The sequence below is a fragment of the Pelobates fuscus genome, chromosome 7 (genome assembly GCF_036172605.1).
Source record: "Pelobates fuscus isolate aPelFus1 chromosome 7, aPelFus1.pri, whole genome shotgun sequence".
NCBI classification, from domain to species: Eukaryota; Metazoa; Chordata; class Amphibia; order Anura; family Pelobatidae; genus Pelobates; species Pelobates fuscus.
In genome coordinates this window covers 151,974,543-151,995,459 of record NC_086323.1, presented here as the reverse complement: position 1 = coordinate 151,995,459, position 20,917 = coordinate 151,974,543, and the positions used below count along the sequence as shown (strand labels likewise).

At 38.3% G+C, this 20,917-nt stretch overlaps 1 protein-coding gene across 1 annotated transcript in view; it reads left to right on the top strand.

Annotated features, from left to right (window-relative positions):
- Positions 1–20,917, top strand: part of SLC25A26 (solute carrier family 25 member 26) — a 131,002-nt gene that overhangs the window by 25,198 nt on the left and 84,887 nt on the right. Inside the window, exons 4-5 of the mRNA XM_063427542.1 lie at positions 13,010–13,114; positions 14,859–14,906. Of these exons, the coding sequence (XP_063283612.1) occupies positions 13,010–13,114; positions 14,859–14,906 (153 nt within the window). The remainder of the gene's footprint in view (positions 1–13,009; positions 13,115–14,858; positions 14,907–20,917) is intronic.

Here is a 20,917-nt window from a genome sequence, read left to right as displayed (position 1 = left end):
TTTCCATCATCCCTCCGTAGTTACCTGATTGGCTATTGATGTAAATATCTGTCCACTTAGCGATTATAAACAATTCAGTTTTTGGCTGAAAGAATTGGTTAATAGCTTTTATTAATAACACATTCTTGATCTATTTTGGGTTTTATTCTATTCCACTGTCCGCATTACTTTTATCATCCGTTCACGACAAATAAAATTCTCACATTCATATGACCGATTCTATGCCCAATCACGAAGGAGGGTGTGCTTTTTAAAGTCTGTGTTGAGGGAATTCAAGTCGCCACTCCTGATGATCCCGGGGTAGCAAGTAAAATGTGCATCGAGTGGGTGTATTATTTATTTTATTTTTTTCCCTTTTTTTTTCTTCCCTTTGTTCCCTATACATGATTTCAATTTCCCAGAGGGCTGGCAAATAAGTAGGGGTTCTATTTGTTTGTTGTAGGATGCTGATTAGGGCTAGTGCGTGGAACAGCCTGTCTGGGACAATGATGGGGATTAATTTGGTGTTTCATACCCCTCTTTAACAACATTTATTCTGTGTATTACCCTTTGCTGGTTATTTGCGGGTATTACTCTTGGGCACTCTGGACATCTTATCAAATTTATTGCAGCACATTTGGCTTTCTGCTGCAGCCCTGTTACACCTTGATCTAGGTGTTTTTTTTTTTTATCCCTCTCAGCACGATCCAACTTCATTTATATCCCCTAGTGGTGAGGTTTGGGTAACTTTTGATTAGGCTGCAGCATGTGTTGATTGTTGTAGTGACCAAAATCGGGCATTATACATATAAGATTTTATATTTTTTTTGATACTTCTAGTATGGAGTCTTTTTTTTCTCCACACAATCCAATACTATTGATTATTACTTAGGAGGCTATTATAACCTTTTTTAAACTAATCTAGTAAAAAATGGCTACCTTTTTTTTTGTTTATATTTTTTTTATATATGTCCACACTTTTTTATTTCTGATAAAGATTCTCTTATATGCCCAAAATAATAAAACAGTGACCCGGGGTTTAAAATTGAAGAACTTAGATCCCTTGGTTTAGTGGACAACCAAACTAGACTCAAGGAACTATTTTTTTAAAATTATTTTCTGTTATTACTTTGAACTATGATTTTATAACTAGTGCAGAATATATGAATTAGGGATTACATTTGCAACATTTTCTACTTTTATTTTTTAAGTTTTAAAATGCATCGTAACTAAAAGTTTTAAACGTGCATCATTACAATTTTAAAAGATCTATAATTTAGAGTATTTTATCTCATTTGATCGGTCCAGCTTTTTAGGTAATTTATACCAATGATAATCTTGCATAGTTATGCACTGTTCTCCACCTTTCTTCCCTGAACTGTCACTTAAATTATTTTTTATTGCACCCTGACCCATTTGCATCTCAACTGTATAGGTCTACTTGCCCATTAAATAATTGGATAACCTTGATCTAGCTGCCTATCCTTTCAGTGTCAGTCTTTGTGACCCACCAACAGTGCATACTTTGTGGATAGGATCCTGTAAGCTCATGGGGCTTATTCTCTAGCACAGGTGGATCTGATCAAATGACTGGCATTGGCTGACCTTACTGAGCTCTAGTGAAAAGATTCTTAAAGCTTGCATGGCTGGGGTTGAGAATATAGAGTATGGTCATTGAGAACCTATTATTTAAACTTTAAGTATGGTAAATATTTTGTTTTCACCTCTCACAGGTGAACACCAGCATGAAAAGGCCCCTATCACAACACACACCTCCATTTCAGTTCAGTTTAAATGTCATACCTTTTCCCAGGTGTCTACATTAACATTGCACTGAACAAAGAACCAAATTCTTTTAAATTGTAATCCTGGAACCAGGGCTGTCCAAATCGTGTATGCCTCTTTGTTTCTGTTTGGCAGATTGTTTTCTTATGGTCTTTAGGTACTGTAGTCTGCAGAATTGAAATCTGTTCATACATATTCAATGATGTGTGTGTATATAAATGTTATTTTTATACCTTAGTGGCTACAGAATAGAGGTATAATACGCAAACCAAAGTGGCTCATCTTATGTTGTGAGGTGTGATAATCTTGTATGTAGAAATCTACAACTTTTTTTTTATGCCATAACTGGGTGCCTCGATCTTTAAAGAACACTATAGGGTCAGGAATACAAACATGTATTCCCGAACCTATAGTGTTAAAAACACTATTTAGGTGGTTGCCCGCCCACTTGTTCCCTTAAAAAGGTAATAAACTTACCTTTTTATTACAGCACATCACGGTCCAACTGCACTGGCTCTGCCCCCGATCTGCCTCCTTGCCTGAAATCATGGGAAAGCATTGGATTGGCTGAGATAATCAATTCTCCGCAAAGGAGGCAAAATCAAATGCAGAGCTGACCAGTCAACATCTCCTCATAGAGATGGATTGAATCAATGCATCTCTTTAAGGATGTTCAGTGTCTCCATACACGTTGTGCAGTACTGACCCAGAAAGCACCTCTATTAGCCATCTGAGTGGCTGCCACAGGAGGTGTACCTAGGTAGCATTGTGAACACTGCCTTTTCTCTGCATTAAAAAGCCTGCAGCGACTGACTGTACTCACCAAAACTATATTAAGCTATGGTTGTTCTGGTGACTATAGTGTCCCTTTAAGCTCGTTCGACAGGATCCCCAACAAACTCTTGTTCCTGTAACTATTTGTAATGGTTTCATTTATTGCTAAATGTCCCTCTTTGTAATATTGTAAAACACTGCTGGATAAGTTGACACTATATAAATGCCAATTATAATAATAATAATTCCTCGTCAATCATTGTTATAAGCTCTGCCCTTTGCTCCTGGCAGTCAGCAAATGGAAAACCTGCAGTGAAGAGATCAAATGAAACTTTTTTGCTACATCTGTACCTGATTTTCAATACAGGCACTCCTCACTTACCAAACGGGTTCCATTTTTACGACTTGGTAAGTGAGGATGTGCTACGGAGCATGCGCACCAGTGCAGGTCTATGTTCGGGGAAATCAGAGCAGGGAATCCCTCAGATCTGTGTGCGGGGAACATTCCCCAAACGTAGATTTTACATACATTCCCCGAACATAGACCAGCTCTCTAACATCCCTTGAATCCCCTTGCTAGAGAGCTGGTCGTAAGTGTGAGCAGGTAGGTCGTTAAGTGAGGACCACCTGTATGTGCCCTTGCTATGCCTGAACTATTTGGGTGGTCATGTTATTTGCTAAATCTGCAATATTTATGGAAAAAGAAAAGACAAAAAAGGCTATCCCATGTTTATGCAATGGTGTAAAGTGGCAATTCCCCTTTAATATATGTTTTAATAACCAGAAACCGATATGAATATCATTCAACTTGGAGGCAGAACAAAAAAAGAGTGGGAGGCTGTGAGCAAGGAACCTAAATTAATGGTTCAGATTTAAACTGCTTGTAAATAAAGATGAATGGAGACAGATATGCAGAGATCCTGCCAACAAATTCATCATACAATTAAAGTCTGAAATCAGCAAATTAGGAGCTGTCACTGTCAGCTGCCCAGACAGGATCTCACACACAGTCACCTAGTCTTCACAAAGTGACGCTGATGAAACATGTAATGTTTGTAATGTTACATAATAAAACGTAATAATCCTATGCTTTTGTTTGGCCCTTGACCTTTCTGGGGGCATAATCGCAAATTACAGTAAAGCACACAATATTACAAGTTCCCTATAGATTTTGGTCTTATTTCATAAACCTCGGAAAGACGGCTCAGTAGATTTAAAGGGATACTTTAGTGCCAGGAATAGCTGGCACTCCGATCCCTCTGCCTCCCCCTCCTTCGCGCCCTCCCCTCCCGGGTAAATAAAGGGTTAAAGACCCTTTATTTACTTACCTTATCCTTGCGCCAATGCTCCGTCCCCTCCGACGTCCCGCGACGAGCGCAGTCTAATGCGAATGGCTGTATGGCAGAGAGCCACACAGGGCAGACTTAGAGCTGCAATGTAAACATTGCAGTTCTCTGGAACTGCAATGTGTTACATTGCAGCACTAGGTGCAAAAGGGACACAGCACCCAGACCACTTCAATGGGCTAAAGTGGCCGGGGTGCCTACAGTGTCCCTTTAACGGGATCTGAGCATCTGAATACATATTAGTTGAAGATTTGTTCTGCAGTTTTATATTTTTTTGCTTTAGGATTCCAGGAGTTTTATTTACAAAGAGTATCATGTACTGTTCTATATTTTGAGATGAAAATTGGAATAAATACCTTAAATGTTTTTTGTTTTTTTTGACTCAGGTAACGGAAACTTTCTGATCACTAACAACCAGCAATACTTTGATTAGATGATTTCTCTGGACACAAACTACACTTAAATGGTCGAGAGCGATGCAACATTCTCAAATTTTAGACCTTTTGGGGATGCTTTGTGACAAGTGACTTTGTAAAGTTTTCTCCTAATGTAGTGTGTTGTCTGTCTGGTCCGTAGTCCAAAGAGAACTTAATGAGAAATGCATTAAAGAGATGCTTAGAATTCTGTTGAGTAGGTGAAGAGTTTCTAGAGCCTAGCTAAATAATTTTTATTTTTTGGGAAATCCTCGGACCTTGTTATTGAATAGGGAGTTTTTCGTTCTCATATATCCAAAATTCTTACTCAAAATTTGATTTTTTTATTGCTTTTGTTATTACTCGATCCCTATATTGTTGAATAAATCAAATTATTTATAGGCCATCAACCTCCAAGTGTTAATCATTGGTCATTTACTCCTTGTTTTTTTTTTTTTTGAATGTTTCAATTTATAATACTTTGGCTATCCAGTGGGTGGCAGTCTTATATCAGTTATCTTTATGTTCAGATCAGCTGCATTAGAGTCAGTGCCACCTTTAAGTTCTAAATGTGACATTATTAGGATTATTTACTAAAGCAGATATCATGGAAAATTTAGAAGGGTATTGTTAAATCTACACCAAAGTTACCCACATTCGAAAAATCCTCCAAGTCTGCTATTTTTACAATAGACTATTTTAGCCTGAAATGTAATATTCCATTTTAAATGCTCCTGATTTTTTTCATTCCCCCCCCCCCTCCTCTATCTAAAACCATTAGAGCTTGATCTGACATTTGCAATTTTTTCTCCAAAGCCTAATAATCTAGTTCGATATGTTGTTAGAAACCTTTTATACATCATGTAATATTTAAAAGATTTACTGTTGCTGAGGATTTCTAATTTGTTCAGCAGTTTTATGTTTATTTTATAAAAGTAACCTATTTTTACTAAAGATGGGTTTTCCTTGGGCAGGAAGGATATTATAGAGTGGATTCTAGCGTCATGTTGTTTCAGTTTTTGTTTTGTTACGGGCAAGAAGGGTTTTAAACTTTTGATGCATTTTCAAGGTGGGTACTACCATGCTAAATGCCTAGTAAATATTACCGTATTATATCTTGCTTAGATAAATTCACATTAACCTTTTCTCTTGTTTTAAATTGGTTTATTTAACAATAGTCACCAAAACGACTTTTGTTTAATGAGGTAGTTTTGGTGTATATATCATGCCCCTGCAGTCTCCCTGCTCAATTCTCTTACATTCAGGAGTTTGATTACTTTGATTAAGCACCCCTAGGCACAACCTTCTTGCATGTGACTTGCACTGCCTTACTAATCACTTCCTGTAAAGAGTCATCTAATGTTTATGCTTTCTTTATTGCAAATTCTGTTTAATTTAGAATGTCCTATCTCCTGCTTGTTAATAGCTTGCTAGATCTTACAGGAGCCTCCTGTATATGATTTTAAAGTTCAATTTTTCAGAGCCAGGGATTCAAACTTTTAAAGTAAGCTAGCATCTGATTGAAAATAAAAAAAATTGTTTTCATGCAGGCTGTCAGTCCCAGCCAGGAGAGGTGTGGCTAGGGCTGCATAAACAGACACAAAAGTGATTTAACTCATAAATGGCAGATAATTGAGCAGTGAAATTTCAGAGGCATGGTCTATATACAAAAACAGCTTCATTAAGCTAAAGTTGTGTTGGTGACTATAGTGTCCCTTTAAATATAAATCTATGTGATGCTGCAGATTTAATTTAAGTAACAAACTCTACTTTACTAACTAGGTGTCACTGTCCCATTGCTCTTCTGGGATTTACTAGTAGCTTTCATACAATTCTTTTTTCTGAAGGTTATTCATTGAACAGTGAATTCTTGATTGCAAATTTAAATCCTACATAGTGGGAAATATAGCTGATATAAATCATAATTATTGTAATCTCCTGCTAACAAGTCTGAGTTCAGTGAATACGTCTGTTTGCCTTTCATTTTGGCACCCATTAAACACTGCATGCAGCAGAGATATAAGCTTTTAGTTGCTTTTGCAATGTTTGCTGGGATTTGTGACAAACGTCCAAACAATATTTTATTCCTAAAGCAACTATTGTGTAACGAGTCATGTCATCGCGGAGGCCTATCAACAATCTTTGTTTTGTCCCATTGCCCAAACATTTTGAATCTATGCAACACTTCTCCAAAAAACTGATGGTTCACGATTAGGTTCACTTAACACCATCAGTCAAAAAAAAAACCAACCCTGTAATTTGTACATGTCTGATTTCTTGGAGACCACATGCCAATATAGTCACAGTGACGGCTAAACTCACCCACAAACTCAACTGACGTCTTTGTGTGTGGTCTTATAACATTTTATTTTTAGCTATTAAGAGGGGGTTGGATGCTTTTTTAAGAAACACTGCACAGTATTTTGTTTTACTGACCAGGGAAACGATCTGACTTTAACCGTTGCCCTAATATTTGGTATTTACTGCAAAACTATAAAGTGCCTAACTTTAATTAAAACAACAATTACATCTATTCCATCAGTATTTTGGGGGTATTACATTAAATGTTGGACCAAAAGTATTTTTGCACTTTGGGGAGGCGGGGTGTGTGTGTGGAGGATACCGTATATATACATTTTGTTTATTTATTGCACAAATCACTTTAAAGAGATTTGTTAGTGTATATGTCATGGATTATAAGGCAGCACTGTCACTTTAAGCCATCCGGCAATAATTTAATGTACTTGGGTTTATGCGATTTCAAGAGGCACAATTGGTGTTTTTGATCATTTTTAAGAATATTTTACTCTTATGGTGATCAATTGGAAATTTGTTTGGCAACCACCATTTGCACAAGGTTTTTGTCTGTCTGTCTGTCTATCTCTGTTTCCTGTTTTTAGTTCATTGTTTAACATTTCACACATATTTGATGTTAAATGTCACTGTATGTTCTGGGTGGGGAAAAGCCAGAGCAAAGCGTTTCCAGGAAAATGGATATAACAGAAGAACCGCACATGACATTATCTCAATTTACTTTCCAGAATAGGAAAACGCTCAGATGTTTTGTTCCTGGGCAGTGGAAGACCTGCTCGCGGTTCAGATTCAAATGGGAGAGAGATCAAAGATAATCTAAAATAAAATAGACAGATCTCAGGAATATAGAAGAAGGCATTACTTTGTAAACCTTTTCTACAGATCAAAATTGCAGCACCGCAGAAGTCAGGGAGCCGTGCTGAGTGCTCAGTACCCCCTCTGTCACAGAGATTGTTTTTTATCTTAGAACCCTTTTAAAGTTCCCTTCTGCCTCCGTGTGTTTAAGAAAACAAAAAGCTAATGTAATGCCATAAGGTGTTATGAAGCATGAAGCCCTATAAATATTTATGCTGAACTTCACATGTTGACAATTTCTTATTTTCTTGACATATTGGGGTCATTTGCTATTTTTGACCCCTGCCACGGAGAGGCATGCAGAACTTTACCTTTTCAAAATGACTTTGTATCAGACACAGTCTTGTTACTCTCTTGCTATTGAGAACACTTCCTTCACATCACATGCAATAAGGGAGAGTAATTTATACACAGATGTGGTTACAGCTCTGAGATGGGTCAAAGAAGTGCAAGCCTGTGATGACTTTAATATAATTGAAATTTTCATTTTATCCAAGGTGCACTGATTAATATGCAGTAATAATCATGTAATAATGCAATGATGTTATTTGCATTGGCCAGTTTTTGTTTGTTTTTAGATTTAATGGCCTCTTCAAATTATTATTCTCGTAAATAACACACTGTTAAAGAGATCATCTCTTATGACGCCAGGTTACATTGATCATCTTCCATGCTCTAAGGCACAGGTATCAAACTGATTTTTTCCAAACGGCCAAATTGTCCACTGAAAAAGGTATGGGGAATGCATAAAATTATATTTACCCTCATGTACAAACAAGAAAAAAAAGCAGTCACAAAGAACAATATCACATAATTTCATAAATGTAATTTATTACTTTTTTGTTTCTACATTAAAAAAGGTGTATTTGCATGTAGTGTTGGCATTTGTAGACACTGTTGTCATTTAAATGCTGGGTATATTCAATGTCACACACAGATATACACACATACACACACACACACACACACACACAGATTTGCACAGATTTACAGACACAGGTACACATACAAAGTGACATACACAAATAAATAACAATTAACATAGTTTGGGCTGTAGTTTTTAGCCTCCCTCACCACTCCTGTGTGTGTTTGAGTAAGAACTGCAAGACGATTTATGCTCCCTAGCCGGCCTCCTCCATGCTTCCATGGCTGCCTTGAGGATCACAGCAGCCCCACTGGACCCCAGTGAAATGATTCATTCCAGCTCTTCCATTGGTAGAGAGGCTGGGTGGACGTAAATGGGAAAAAAAAATAATAATCATTTGTATGTGTGTCTGTCTGTCAGTGAGTATGTCTGTTTAGGTTAGCAGCCACCCTTAAATTGCATGGGTGTTTTTACTCACTTTTTGTTCCCCCACACCATGTTGGTCTTGCCTTGACTGGCCAAGCCTCCATGGTTGAGATCATCAATCCTGCCAATGTTTTCCAACAAAACGCTGTGCCAATCAATCATCATCTTCACATAGATGCATTGAGTCAGTACATCTCTTTGTGGAACATTTAGCGCCGCCACGCAGAGTGCCCAGACGCTTAACGTATGTGCTGCACACTGTGCAGCCCTGTACTAGGAAGCACCTCTAGTGGCCGACTGTGTGACGGTCACTAGAGGTGTCACTAGGCAGCCACTGCCTTTTCTCTGAACCATGGAGGCTTGGCATTTACATGAAAATGCCTCCAGGGACAGGCAGTAGACACCAGAACCACTACATTAAGCTGTAGTGGTTCTGTTGACTACAGTGTCCCTTTAAGAACTGTATTTTTGTTGTTGAAAATGAAACTTTGTTAGTTTGAAAAAAAAAACAAGACTCCTAACTTTTTTTTAGCTGAAAATTTGTCAAGCCCTGCCACATGGTTCGTAGCAAGCTGGGAGGAAGTGACCTGAAGTAATTTCTTCCCAGCAGGCTGCAGGGGCAACGAACACTTTGACAGGGGCCAGGTCCAGTGTGCTATTAAAGGGGACTGGGCCCCTAAGGTGAGAGCCCTCCTGAGTCCCTCAAAAACACAAAGGGCCTCCACCAAATTGCACACATGCTGCATAGTTGCCAACATACACACACACTGTTACATACTTACACATATACACGCACACACATTGTTAGACTTGCATACAGTTACATATATACAAACACACACTGTTAAGTCAAAGGAGTGCTGCACACAAGTAAGTTTGTGTGGAAGCTCTGTGGAAGGTGGTCCGCAGCTCACCTGGAACAACAAAAAAGTAGAGGTCCACAGGCGTCACAACGTACGGTGAAGGCAAAAAAATATATTTATTCGAGATCAAAAGGACAAAAAAAATACAAAGGTTTCTCTTTATAGGTAGTCTATGGTTAATACCATAATAACAAATGAGCATTTATTCTGGATTAGCTCAAAGCGTTCGTAAAATTCAAACTTTTCGGCAAAAAGCACAGTCTGTAAACTAATGCGTAGCCCCCTTGGAATGCTTTTGTATTTGTAGTATTCTGCAAGGGTGATGCTATGTAGTTTGCAGCCTTTTCTTTGTCTTCTCGAGGTTTCCAGCATCCTCCTTCTGCATGAGAAATTCATTATTCACAGAAGCCAGTGCCACAATCCCCTCGACTATATTATGGGTACGGTTGTTCACATCTTTGATTGTATTGCAATTCCTATAATCATCCAGTACACTCTGTTTTAGCTAACTAAATCTATAAATATAATGTTCCTGTCAGAAATCACTAACTTCTTGGTGTTTTGTCTCTTCTTTCTTGCTAAATCTTCCCAATGCTTCTTTTTTTTTAAAATTTATTTTTTACCTTGTTAAGCCCCGGGTGGGGTAAAATCTGTTATAATTAAACATAATAAGTTGTGAAGTTTGTGTTTATTTACTAATCACTGAATGCATATGTTGGCTTCATACCTCAAATTTGTTCGTCAGGAACTGATTCAGCTGAGTACTGTACAACTCACTTTTAATCAGCATCTGTTTAAACACATGACAAGTCGTGCAGACCAATTCATTTAATTTAACAGAAATGTTCTGCCAGAATCCTGTACAATCTAAGATGGTTTAACCATACGATTAGTGTACAGCAAGCATATCAAACTTGCCGCAATGGACATCTTTGCGGCCCGGTGAGCCGCAAGTGCAGGCTTGGTGTTAAAGCAAAGTAGGCACCTGCTTTCTCCACATTGCAGGTGCCTACTCTGCTCAAAGTTAATCGGCAGGGGAGGAGAGGAAGGCAGATGCAGCGAGGGAGCTCAGCCTTTCTGCTCCTCACTGCTCCCTCGCGCACGCCGTCTGTAGTGATGCCGGGCGCCGGAATATCACGCCATATTCTGGCACCCGGCATCACTAAACTGCGCGCGAGGGAGCAGTGAAGAGCAGGAAGGAGATGTCCAGATAGAAGAGGGCCCACACCAGCTCCCAAAGGTATGGAACAATAAATAAAATGATGTGAGTGCAAGAATGTGTACAGAAGTAAAACATTATAATTAAGAATACAATATATCAAGTGGAGATTACATGTCTTCATTCAGCAGGAAAAATGCTTAGTTCTCAGTATAACAAGAGCTCAAGCCTCAGGTATATCAAAGTAATATCTTTATCCATCCCCACCATAAGCTACTAGCGTAGCAATAGAAATATCACAAGCCTGTCGGGAGTTCAGTGACGACCAAGGCATTCTAGACTTGTAGAAGCGGAATCTCCATAGCATCAACTTTGCAGGTTGTCCATGAGAGCTGAAAAGGTGCAGATGTAGTCAGTCATAATCCTGAAAATCAGTTCACAACATAAATTCTAGCCAATAGAACCGTGTCGGCAAACATAACTCATTGACCTCCGGACTATCCATTTTTCTGGTTTCCTCCACTCTACTACTCCTGGATCTTGAGGGCAATGTCACCAGATTTGGAGCAGGCTGCCCTCCTCTCCCCCACCCAGCCAAGATTTAGACGCGAGTGAGAGGGAATCGCTTACGGAGTGTGCTAGATGTGTGGTATCAATGTGTAATGATAGCTCTTATATTCTAGTACTAGGGGAAGATTTGTGAGTAAGTTCAACAATTATTTCCTACTCCTTGTGCATAAATAAGACTCCCAGGGCATTCCCCCATTTGGCCATAAATTTGGGGCTTAGCTTATTGGCTGAGAGCTTTGCAGGGCTTGGCTCAGAAGGCCTAATGGAAGTTCCTGCATAGTTTCGAAAATGGTTTGACTCATTAAAATGGAGGGCACCACTAGAGGCTGCTACGTAGCAATATTTTCAACTGCAGGTTTAAAAAAGAAAGCACAAGGAGCCCAGACCACCTATAGTGCCCTTTAACTAAAAATAAATGTATTTCCTGAGTGATCGTACATTTATTAATGTTAGAGCCAATCCTTGTAGTGCATGTGTATGTGTATATGTATGTATGTATGTGTGTGTGTGTGTGTGTGTGTGTGTGTGTGATTTATATATATATATATATATATATATATAATATATATCTCACACACACACACACACCAAATAAGTTGTGGTGGGGAAAAAAGTGTGGATGTGAAAATCCCTTCCACCTGAAATAAGTAACACAAATACAAACACCAGGCAAGCCATAAAACTTGCTTTTACCACAGAAATCTCACTTTAACAGTGCTCTCACTACTGCAAGGGATTCTGGGTGTAATTATGAGGCAAAAAGGTGGTTCTTTTAAATATATTATTATGAGAGAAAACCAGGTAACTCAATTTTTTCCCCTCCAAAAGCATATTAGTATTTTTAATAATATATTATGGATAAGTATATTATGGATGTTGGGTTTACATTTCCAAACAGTCTATTAAACTGAGCATTTACAAAACCTATCACAAATAACTAAAATAATATTTATACTGTATGTAACAAGTAACTAAAACAATATTTGTACTATATGTAACAAATACCTAAAACAATGTTTATACTATATATAGCATATATTATAGTCAGTTCTGTTCTTCAAAATAAAACGAAAAGAAAAATAAGCATTTAAATTTAAGTGGATGTCTTCCATGATTTGTATAAAAGTTACAATACAAGTTTTGTATTGAAAAGTATTGCAGATTAACGGTCTTATCCTGGGAATCAAGAGAACTGATGAAGGACCTTGAGTAACTTTAAAAAAAAAAACACAAAAAAAAACCTCAGGAAACCTTTCATTCTTTGCAATTGGGGGGGGGGGGGGGGGGAGGCTCAAGCCAGTCTAACAGTCTAAAATTAGTTTAGATTGACATCGTGCTTTAGTGGGTATATCAGGTGAGATCCTAGTATGAAGGATGGTCTTTCTGGCAAATGCCAAAACTATTTGAATATATCTGGAATGTTGTGAAGCATATTCAGAAATTATACCGAAAATAAACATCTCCAGTGACAGTGGTGTAAGAAGGAATAGATCTATAAAATTGAAGTTCTTTCCAGAACTCTTAAATTTGAAAACAATTTAAAAAACATTGAAAGACTTCTCACTTATAACTTTTTAGGATTAGTTTTGAGAAAGAAGGTCAGTGGTTGTAAGATTGAAAGCGAAAACACACAAGCGTATTTATAATTTATTTATCCACAGGTTGCCTGTTTGATCCGTGTCCCCTCCGAAGTTATAAAGCAAAGGACACAAGTTTCTCCATCCTCCACTACATATCAGATGTTGGCCAGCACCCTACGGGAAGAGGTAAGGTCACGGGGCCAGGCTCATCCCCCAAAAGGCTTATTTGATAGTGATCTTTGCTACTCGTGCGGAAGGTTTACCTCCTATGAACCCTGTTTTGCAATCACAAGAACTGTCAACATGTTTGAATCAGCTTGAGAAAACTTTAAAATATTATGCTTTGTGCAAAGGTAAATCATATTTTTCTTTCATCTTGAAATCCCTCGGACAAAGTAACCTTGGAAGTTTCATTAACTGACGTTTATTTTAAGTCAGTCTAAAGGAGAGTTTTCAGAGGAAGATATAGTGTACTGCTATTATTTCTCCAAATTATTGAACACCCATTATTGTAGCTCCAAAATATTTAAATTTCACATCAGAAAAGATTTATTGCATTAAGCAATCTTTTTTATTTTATTCTTTTACCTGTTAGGTTTTTTTTTTTTTTCTTTTATCAGCATTTTTTCCAAGAGAACTAAATCTACTAGATGTACATCATGACTTCATGATGGTATAGATATCTAAAGCACCTGCTGATATCCAATAACGTCTGTAATTCAAATATTTGTTGGGGTGAGACATGATGTACACTAATTTAGATAGATCGTGTAACGAATGCCTTGTATTTCGTATACCCGTTTGTTTGTATGCTCCCGAAATTCTAGGGACTTAGTGATTATAGCCCGTTCACATGGAGCGCTTATTCGTCCGTTCTCAAAATCCAAGTTGTGCATAAGAGTAAATCCAGTGGTTCGTTGGTCACATAACCTTGAAGGTGTTAAACTGTTAACATACAATTTAACATCAAAACCTTCAAGCCAGCGACAGATTACTCAATTAGGATGCCTTGGACTGGGCGACGCTGATAGGTGAGAGTGTCAGCTGATGCTCTCATCAGCTTCCCATTGAGCTTAATTTCTTAATCTGGTGCTAAAAGCGTAAGTGGGGCTTGAAGACTTTGGGGTAAAACCCCTTCAGATAAGATGGTGTCCAAGACCATCTCACACCATAACAACTTCATTTTCATGAAGTTGTTATGGTGCTCTGGTTGTAAGATGAAGAGCGATGCTTTGGATATGCAAATAGGGTTTCCTAAGGTTACAATTGAACTCTGTCTTCATTGGTCGATATGGTTTCTTAGTCAGTTTATTCACCTGTCTAAAGGAAAATATTGTAGCAGCTGATATTTAATTACATAAAAGAACACATTTAGAGACATTCAAATATACATACCTGTAGCAATTACATTATTTTTATTGCACCTGGAAGTCTGATTTTAACTTATTTACCTTTTCCTGTGCATTTGTTTGTTACGGACCATCATGTGCACTCTGTCTACATTCTGACTAGCTGAAACCCAGAATTAGCCAATCAGGAAGTAGCTTGGACTTCAGATGTGTAATTCATGTTTTGTTTTTTTTCTCCTGTCTCTGCAGTTCTCATTACCTGCATTCTCTAAAATATCAGACTTCTTGCTGCAATAAAAGCAGAACAGGCAAGTCCCATAACTTTTTACGTACGTAGTTGAACTTCCCTATGTAATCATTTTTTCATAAAACTGCACTTATATTAAAGCATTCCTGACCCCATAAACTGCATAATTTGAAAGGACAGCAGAGTTTAGGAACATTTAGAGCTGTGTGGCTTCTGTCCAATTTCTCATATGAGCTTTTAAACCATTACTTAGTTATGGTTTATTTCTAAGTCTGTTCCTTTCTTTGATCCATGTCTCACTATGCCTGTCACAGCTGCTCTTTTTGTATTGCAGGGTATACGGGGTCTCTATCGAGGATACAAGAGCACAGTGTTAAGAGAGGTAATGCAGTATCGCTATGTTTCTTTTCTGCTCTCAATTATCATCCATATATATCAGGGGTAATGAAATGACAGATCTCAAGCTGGTGAAGAACTACAGCACCCAAGCACCTTCTATCAGCCATTTTTGTACTTGGGCATGAAATGGTATATGAGAATTGTTGTGTGCAAATGACTGAATGTAGTGTGTTTAAAAACTCCTGATATATATATGATGTCTTTACAATTAGAATATCCCTTTGCATACAAATAGATGTTTGCATTTTTTTTTTAATTTCCCTGTCTCTAAAATGGAGCAGGAAGCTTACTCTTTTTTTTATTTTATTAATAATTTATTTTAATTTTTTTCAGTTATAATATAGAGTTACATACTTTACAAACAAACATAAATATTCATACAAAGTACGATTATCATATATCGTACGTTGTTACAAATAAACATAAAAACATACAAATACAATCGAAACAGCGCATTTCTCGGTTATTGTTTTTAATCTATCCTGGTGTTGTTATTATCATTCTCTTGAGAATTCATTATAACCTTTTGATTACCCCTTATTTATCTACCTCCTTTTTTGATACTTGTGTCATTCACATAAATGATACAGGTCTTTCAAGAATCTTAATCCATTTATCCAAAATGTTAGTCTTTTACTCTTTTTAATGTACTTATTTGAAAACGGTAAAAATATACAAAGTGCTAAGTTCAAACAGTAAATGAATCCACAGTGGTGGAGCGCTAAAAAAGGATTTTCTTACACTTTTTGGTAAAAATAATAGCTAGGAAATCGAGGGGCAGCATAAAAAAGAAGAAAACAAACAGGATATAGTGCAGATGGTACAAACACATGGTGGAAAAATGTAGCAGCAAAAGTAACTAGATACACTCACGTGTATTGGAGCCTAGCATAAATGAGACTCACTAATTGTGCAGTTCTGATTTTTTTTTATTTTTTATTTTTTTATTCTTTATTTTTGTCGTGCACAAGTTTAACAGAACAGCCTTGGTTCGCCACAACAGTGGTATCAAGGTATGCATAAGTACATTACATAACATAGGTTGTGACATTCGTTAAACAGGCACGTTTTTATGTTGAGCATAGTGACATTGTAAAATTACACCGCTAATTATAAACTGAGTTGGTGATTAATTGCCCGCTCCCAGCTTAGTTTTAGCAATTGCTGCAAAAATATCAGCACTTGCGTACCATTGGTTAGCATGTCTAGTATGGGGTAACATGGATTGACACAATAAGAGTAGGTCTGAACTATTATCGCAGCAGTCTCCTGCAGGATTACCCAGTATGGGCAGAGTAACCTTTTCCCGTTTAGTTAGATAAGTCGCTGCAGAAGTGCAGTTCTGAATTTTAAGGTAGCATCACACCTTTCTTCCCATAACTTGGCTTCAGTCAAAGACAGAACAGGGATGGTCCAATAGTGTAGCCTGATTCATTTAATGTGGAGTAGATGAGAAATATAAAATTGTTCACATTAAATAGAGCTACCCTGTAATTGGCACCAAGCTTTCCACCGCACCGAGAGGGATGGCGTGAACCTTTAAATACCGAACTTTATACCCACTGACAATAGCTAACTGAAGAAGCTCGCATATCTGGCAAAATACATGTTGGCACTTAGTCATAAGTTACTTTCTACTGTTTTTACTGCACTTTTATTTTTTGTAGATAGCTAAAAAGTTTTGTTGTTGTTTTATAGTACTTATATTTTAGTGGTTTCCAGTATCCATCACAATATAGCTTCTGATGCTACATCACAATATTGAGCAAATAGTGTTTTACCAATTTGTTGCAGTGACAGTATAAGTTGAGTTATCCTCAAATATAACTGTTCAGAATGACTGTCTACTGGAAAAATAAAAACTACACTCTGCTAACACAACTACCATCTGAAAAGGCACACACGGGGCATCCCATGCTCTTATATTTAATTTTGGAGTGATCCCCTGGGGTATTGGAAGGGTTTTGTATTGCATGTTGAGTGCATTTCTCTATGATGACTGATATGGCTTCATTGTAAATTCAACCCATGTTCCCATATTGTAGACATTTGTACTGCAGTGTGATTGTACTGTGAATTGTATTGCTGCACAGCCCTGTGATGCTTGTGCATTCATGTATGACTTTGGGCATTTTATTGCTGTGGATTTCTGTGATACATTGCTAAGCACTAAGCATTACTGTGGTTGTATTGCTGTGGAGCCTATTTCCGACCATCCAGGGTAAAAAGGGGGGGGGGGGGGGGACAAGGGGTTTCACATTTCAAAAATGCACTGCTCTTACAAACAAAGGACCCTTGGAAAATATTCAGCACTTGATTTGCATTTGTTAACCCTTTAAAATTAGACATTGTATAAAGATGATACCTGCTTCTGTAAGATTACCTATACAATAGCTTCATCCTGTACTTATTTTATGGCTCACTAAACTTGTGTCTTTTGTTCAGATTTCATCAAAATGCATACAAAATTACATGCCAACAAGTCTTTATGATTTCTCTGAGGGCTTGTGAATAAATGAATACATTTAGATGCCTGTGGAAACTGATTTTGCATACCAACAAATAGGTGAAACACACTCCTACAAGCGAATGCTATTCTCCTTAAAATTCATTTTGACATATGTCAACGTGGTAATTAATTTCCCATCGCTATCAAAGAGCAGTTTGTGACCTTTCAGAGATATATTTGTTTGCTCAAAATGGCAACACTTTGTCACAAATTTAATTGGGGTCTTTTCCATTATGTGTATTCATAAGAGAACCTTCAAAACTGATTTTGGATGAAATATTGTTTAGTTTAGAGTAGCCTTCATTGGATAAAGAACGATTCTTGGTGTGTGTGTGTGTGGTGCAGATGCATTTTCATTGATCTAAATAGTGAATTTGTTTATTTATAGCAGTTCTCTTGATATTTTGTTTGTTTGTTCTTGACGAACATGCCTGGATGTTTAACAAAATATTCAGTTTAATAACTGCATCATTTCACAGTTTAAAGTGACATTGCATTCATCCACATGTCTGTACACTGTTTGGGGTAATGGTCACTTTTACAATATTTAAATTTTATATTTAAATGCTATATTACTATAAAAGACTCTCTCCCATCTACTAATCTCCTCTCACAAACCTTAGCTGCTAATAGTACATAGGTTTGTGATATCCTCACTTATAGCTGTTAAAACGTAGTATGTGGGCTTTCTTATTGCAGGCCAAACATAAAATATTAAACATATACTCTAAGCATCATTACCATTACAGCATGCTCTATTGGTTATGGTGCTAGGGATCCCCTGATTCTGTCACAGTGTAAGCTGTCAAACCATTTCTGAAGAATTTTACACTTACTTTAAAGTATTCTTCTAGTCTGCGCTGATATGCTAATGCTGAATTTCATTCTTCAACATTAACATACCGACTTTGGGCGTAATTCACTGACTGAGAGCTGACACTCCCGACCAATGAATAATGTCCAAGGATGGTATGCTAATACAGAAGTGTGAACTCCTGCATTAGCATCGCTGTGTATACCAGATGTATTTGTAACTGTGAATAAAGCCATCTGCTCCCTGTTACTTTGGTCAAATGGCTTAATACAATTATGAAAAGAGAGCCACTGGCTGTGCAATTTTTTTTTTTTTTTTTTAGTACTTTATTTTTGTGTAAAAGTCTTGTTACAATAACAGCATACCATGGTTGGTGTACATTAGGTATAAGACATATTCAATTACATCATTCCAGACGTATTGTCGGTAGTTCTTTGTCTGCTCTTAGTATCAAGCATGTTATATAACAATGACATTTCACATTTTATGATATACACAAAACTTGGATATCCAACTATCGGTGTTCCTGGATCGATAAACTATCTACGCTATTGTGATCCTTTTAACCAAATTAAATCCTGAATTTCGGTAGTGGTTTGTGTCACCTTTCCCTCTTGGTGCTATCCTGGTCCAGCCAGGTTGTGTGATGCCTATGTTGCTTAGGGATTTGGCACTAAACCCTTTTCCTAGATTGGGATAAGAAGGAGTTAAGTAGTGAAAGAGACGAGAAGAGAGAATAGAAAAGGGGGGGGAGGAGGAGTAATATAGGAATAGTGGAGATGAAGGGGAGGTGTGCGTCAGGTCAGTGGGAGCCGGGAGTGTCCGATGCCTCTCCTTTTATGCTTATCTATTGAAGGTGTCTCTTTTAAGTGCATGCCTCGCCTAAAAGGTCGTGAAATGATGCGTCATAGGTTACGTCATTCGCGGAAAAGTTCGCTACTTGTCCATGGTTCCCAGATCTTTTCGAATCTAGCCATGGAACCTCGCACCTTGGCTGTCAAATTATCCATGAGATATACTTCCTTCAAATTGGATATCACCTTCCGAATGGAAGGTAATTTTACCTGTAGCCATGACTGTGCTAGTGTTCTTCGTGCTGCCAGTGTTACTTTATGTACTAATTTTTGTTCCCTGTTAGTCCAGTCATCTAGGGATCTATTTAGCAGGTACGTCCAGGGGTTCAGCTCGGGCGCCCTGTGGAAGATCTGTCTAAGCAAGTCGTATATTTTCGACCAGTAAGTTTGTACCTGAGGATATTCCCACCACATGTGGAGATATGTGCCCCTGTGGCCACATCCCCGCCAGCAGTCGTCGGATGGTGTTTGGTGCATATGAAATAGTTTTACCGGGGTGGTGTACCACCGAAACATGGTTTTAAAGCATTGTTCCTGGAGGGATACACATATGGATACTGCATTGTTCGCTTCCCATATTTCTCTCCATTCTGTTCCCTCCAGGACTTCTCCCAAATCTCTCTCCCATGTCTCAGTGTATGCGAGTGTTCCCCATTCTGCTGTTTCCGAGCATATGTGTGCGTACATTGTCGTGATAAGTCCTGCTGGTGTGGATTCGTTTAGGCACATTTTTTCATAAAATGTCAATGGGGTTTTCCCTGCTTGTTGTACGAGTGGGCGTCGTGCGAAGTCTTTAAGCTGTATGTACCGAAAAAAATCCCTGGGAGTGAGATGTGTCTCCTGTTTCAGTCGTTCGAATGTGACTATGCCTGCGCTTTCATACAGGTGGCAAGCCCTCTGTAAGCCTGCTCTTTCTAGGTTTGCGAATTCCCTGGCCTCCATTCCCGGAGGGAAGGCCCTGTTTCTTAATAGTGGTAGTAGAGGGGAAGGGGAGCTTGCCAATTTATATTTGGATGCCGATGCGTCCCAAATTCTCAGGGAGTTTAAAATTGCTGGGCATGTGGTTCTGAGGATGGGTCTATCTTCCCTGGGCACCCACATGTGGTATTGTGGTAGATCAGGGCCAGTGAGGTGGGACTCTAGGTCCACCCATCTCCTTACTTCTAGCGGTGCATGCCACATGGCCACCTGTGCTAGTTGCGCCGCTAGGTAGTAGAAATAAAAATGTGGGAGCTCTAAGCCTCCTCTCTGCCTATGTCTGTATAATATGTTTCGGGAGATTCTGTGGCGCCGATTTTGCCATATGAAATTCCCGACTGCCTTTTGCAGTGGGGCTAAGTCGGATTTTAACAGTTTGATGGGTAGCGCTTGAAACAGAAAAAGGATGCGGGGTAGCACATTCATCTTAATAGTGTGAATACGCCCGATCCAGGAGATAGGTTTATCCTGCCAGTTATCCAGGTCTCGCGTTAGTGTTCGTATGAGAGGTGTATAGTTTAAGTGATATAGTTTGGTATGGTCATTTGGAAGTTGTATCCCTAGGTATTTTATGTGATCCCTAGCTATGGGTATGTTATGAGTTGTCTGCAACGCCACCGTGTCCTCCGCGGACAGGCCCATGAGTAGGGTACTAGATTTTTCCAGGTTGGCTCTGTAGCCTGAGAATGTTCCGAAACGAGTCAGGACTTCGTGTAGTGCCGCCATCGACTCCTTCGGATTTGTAACTGTCAGTAGGACATCGTCTGCATAGGCAGACACTAAAAACTCTTGTCCTCCCACCGTTATGCCGCTTATATTCGGGTGCTTGCGCAGCACCT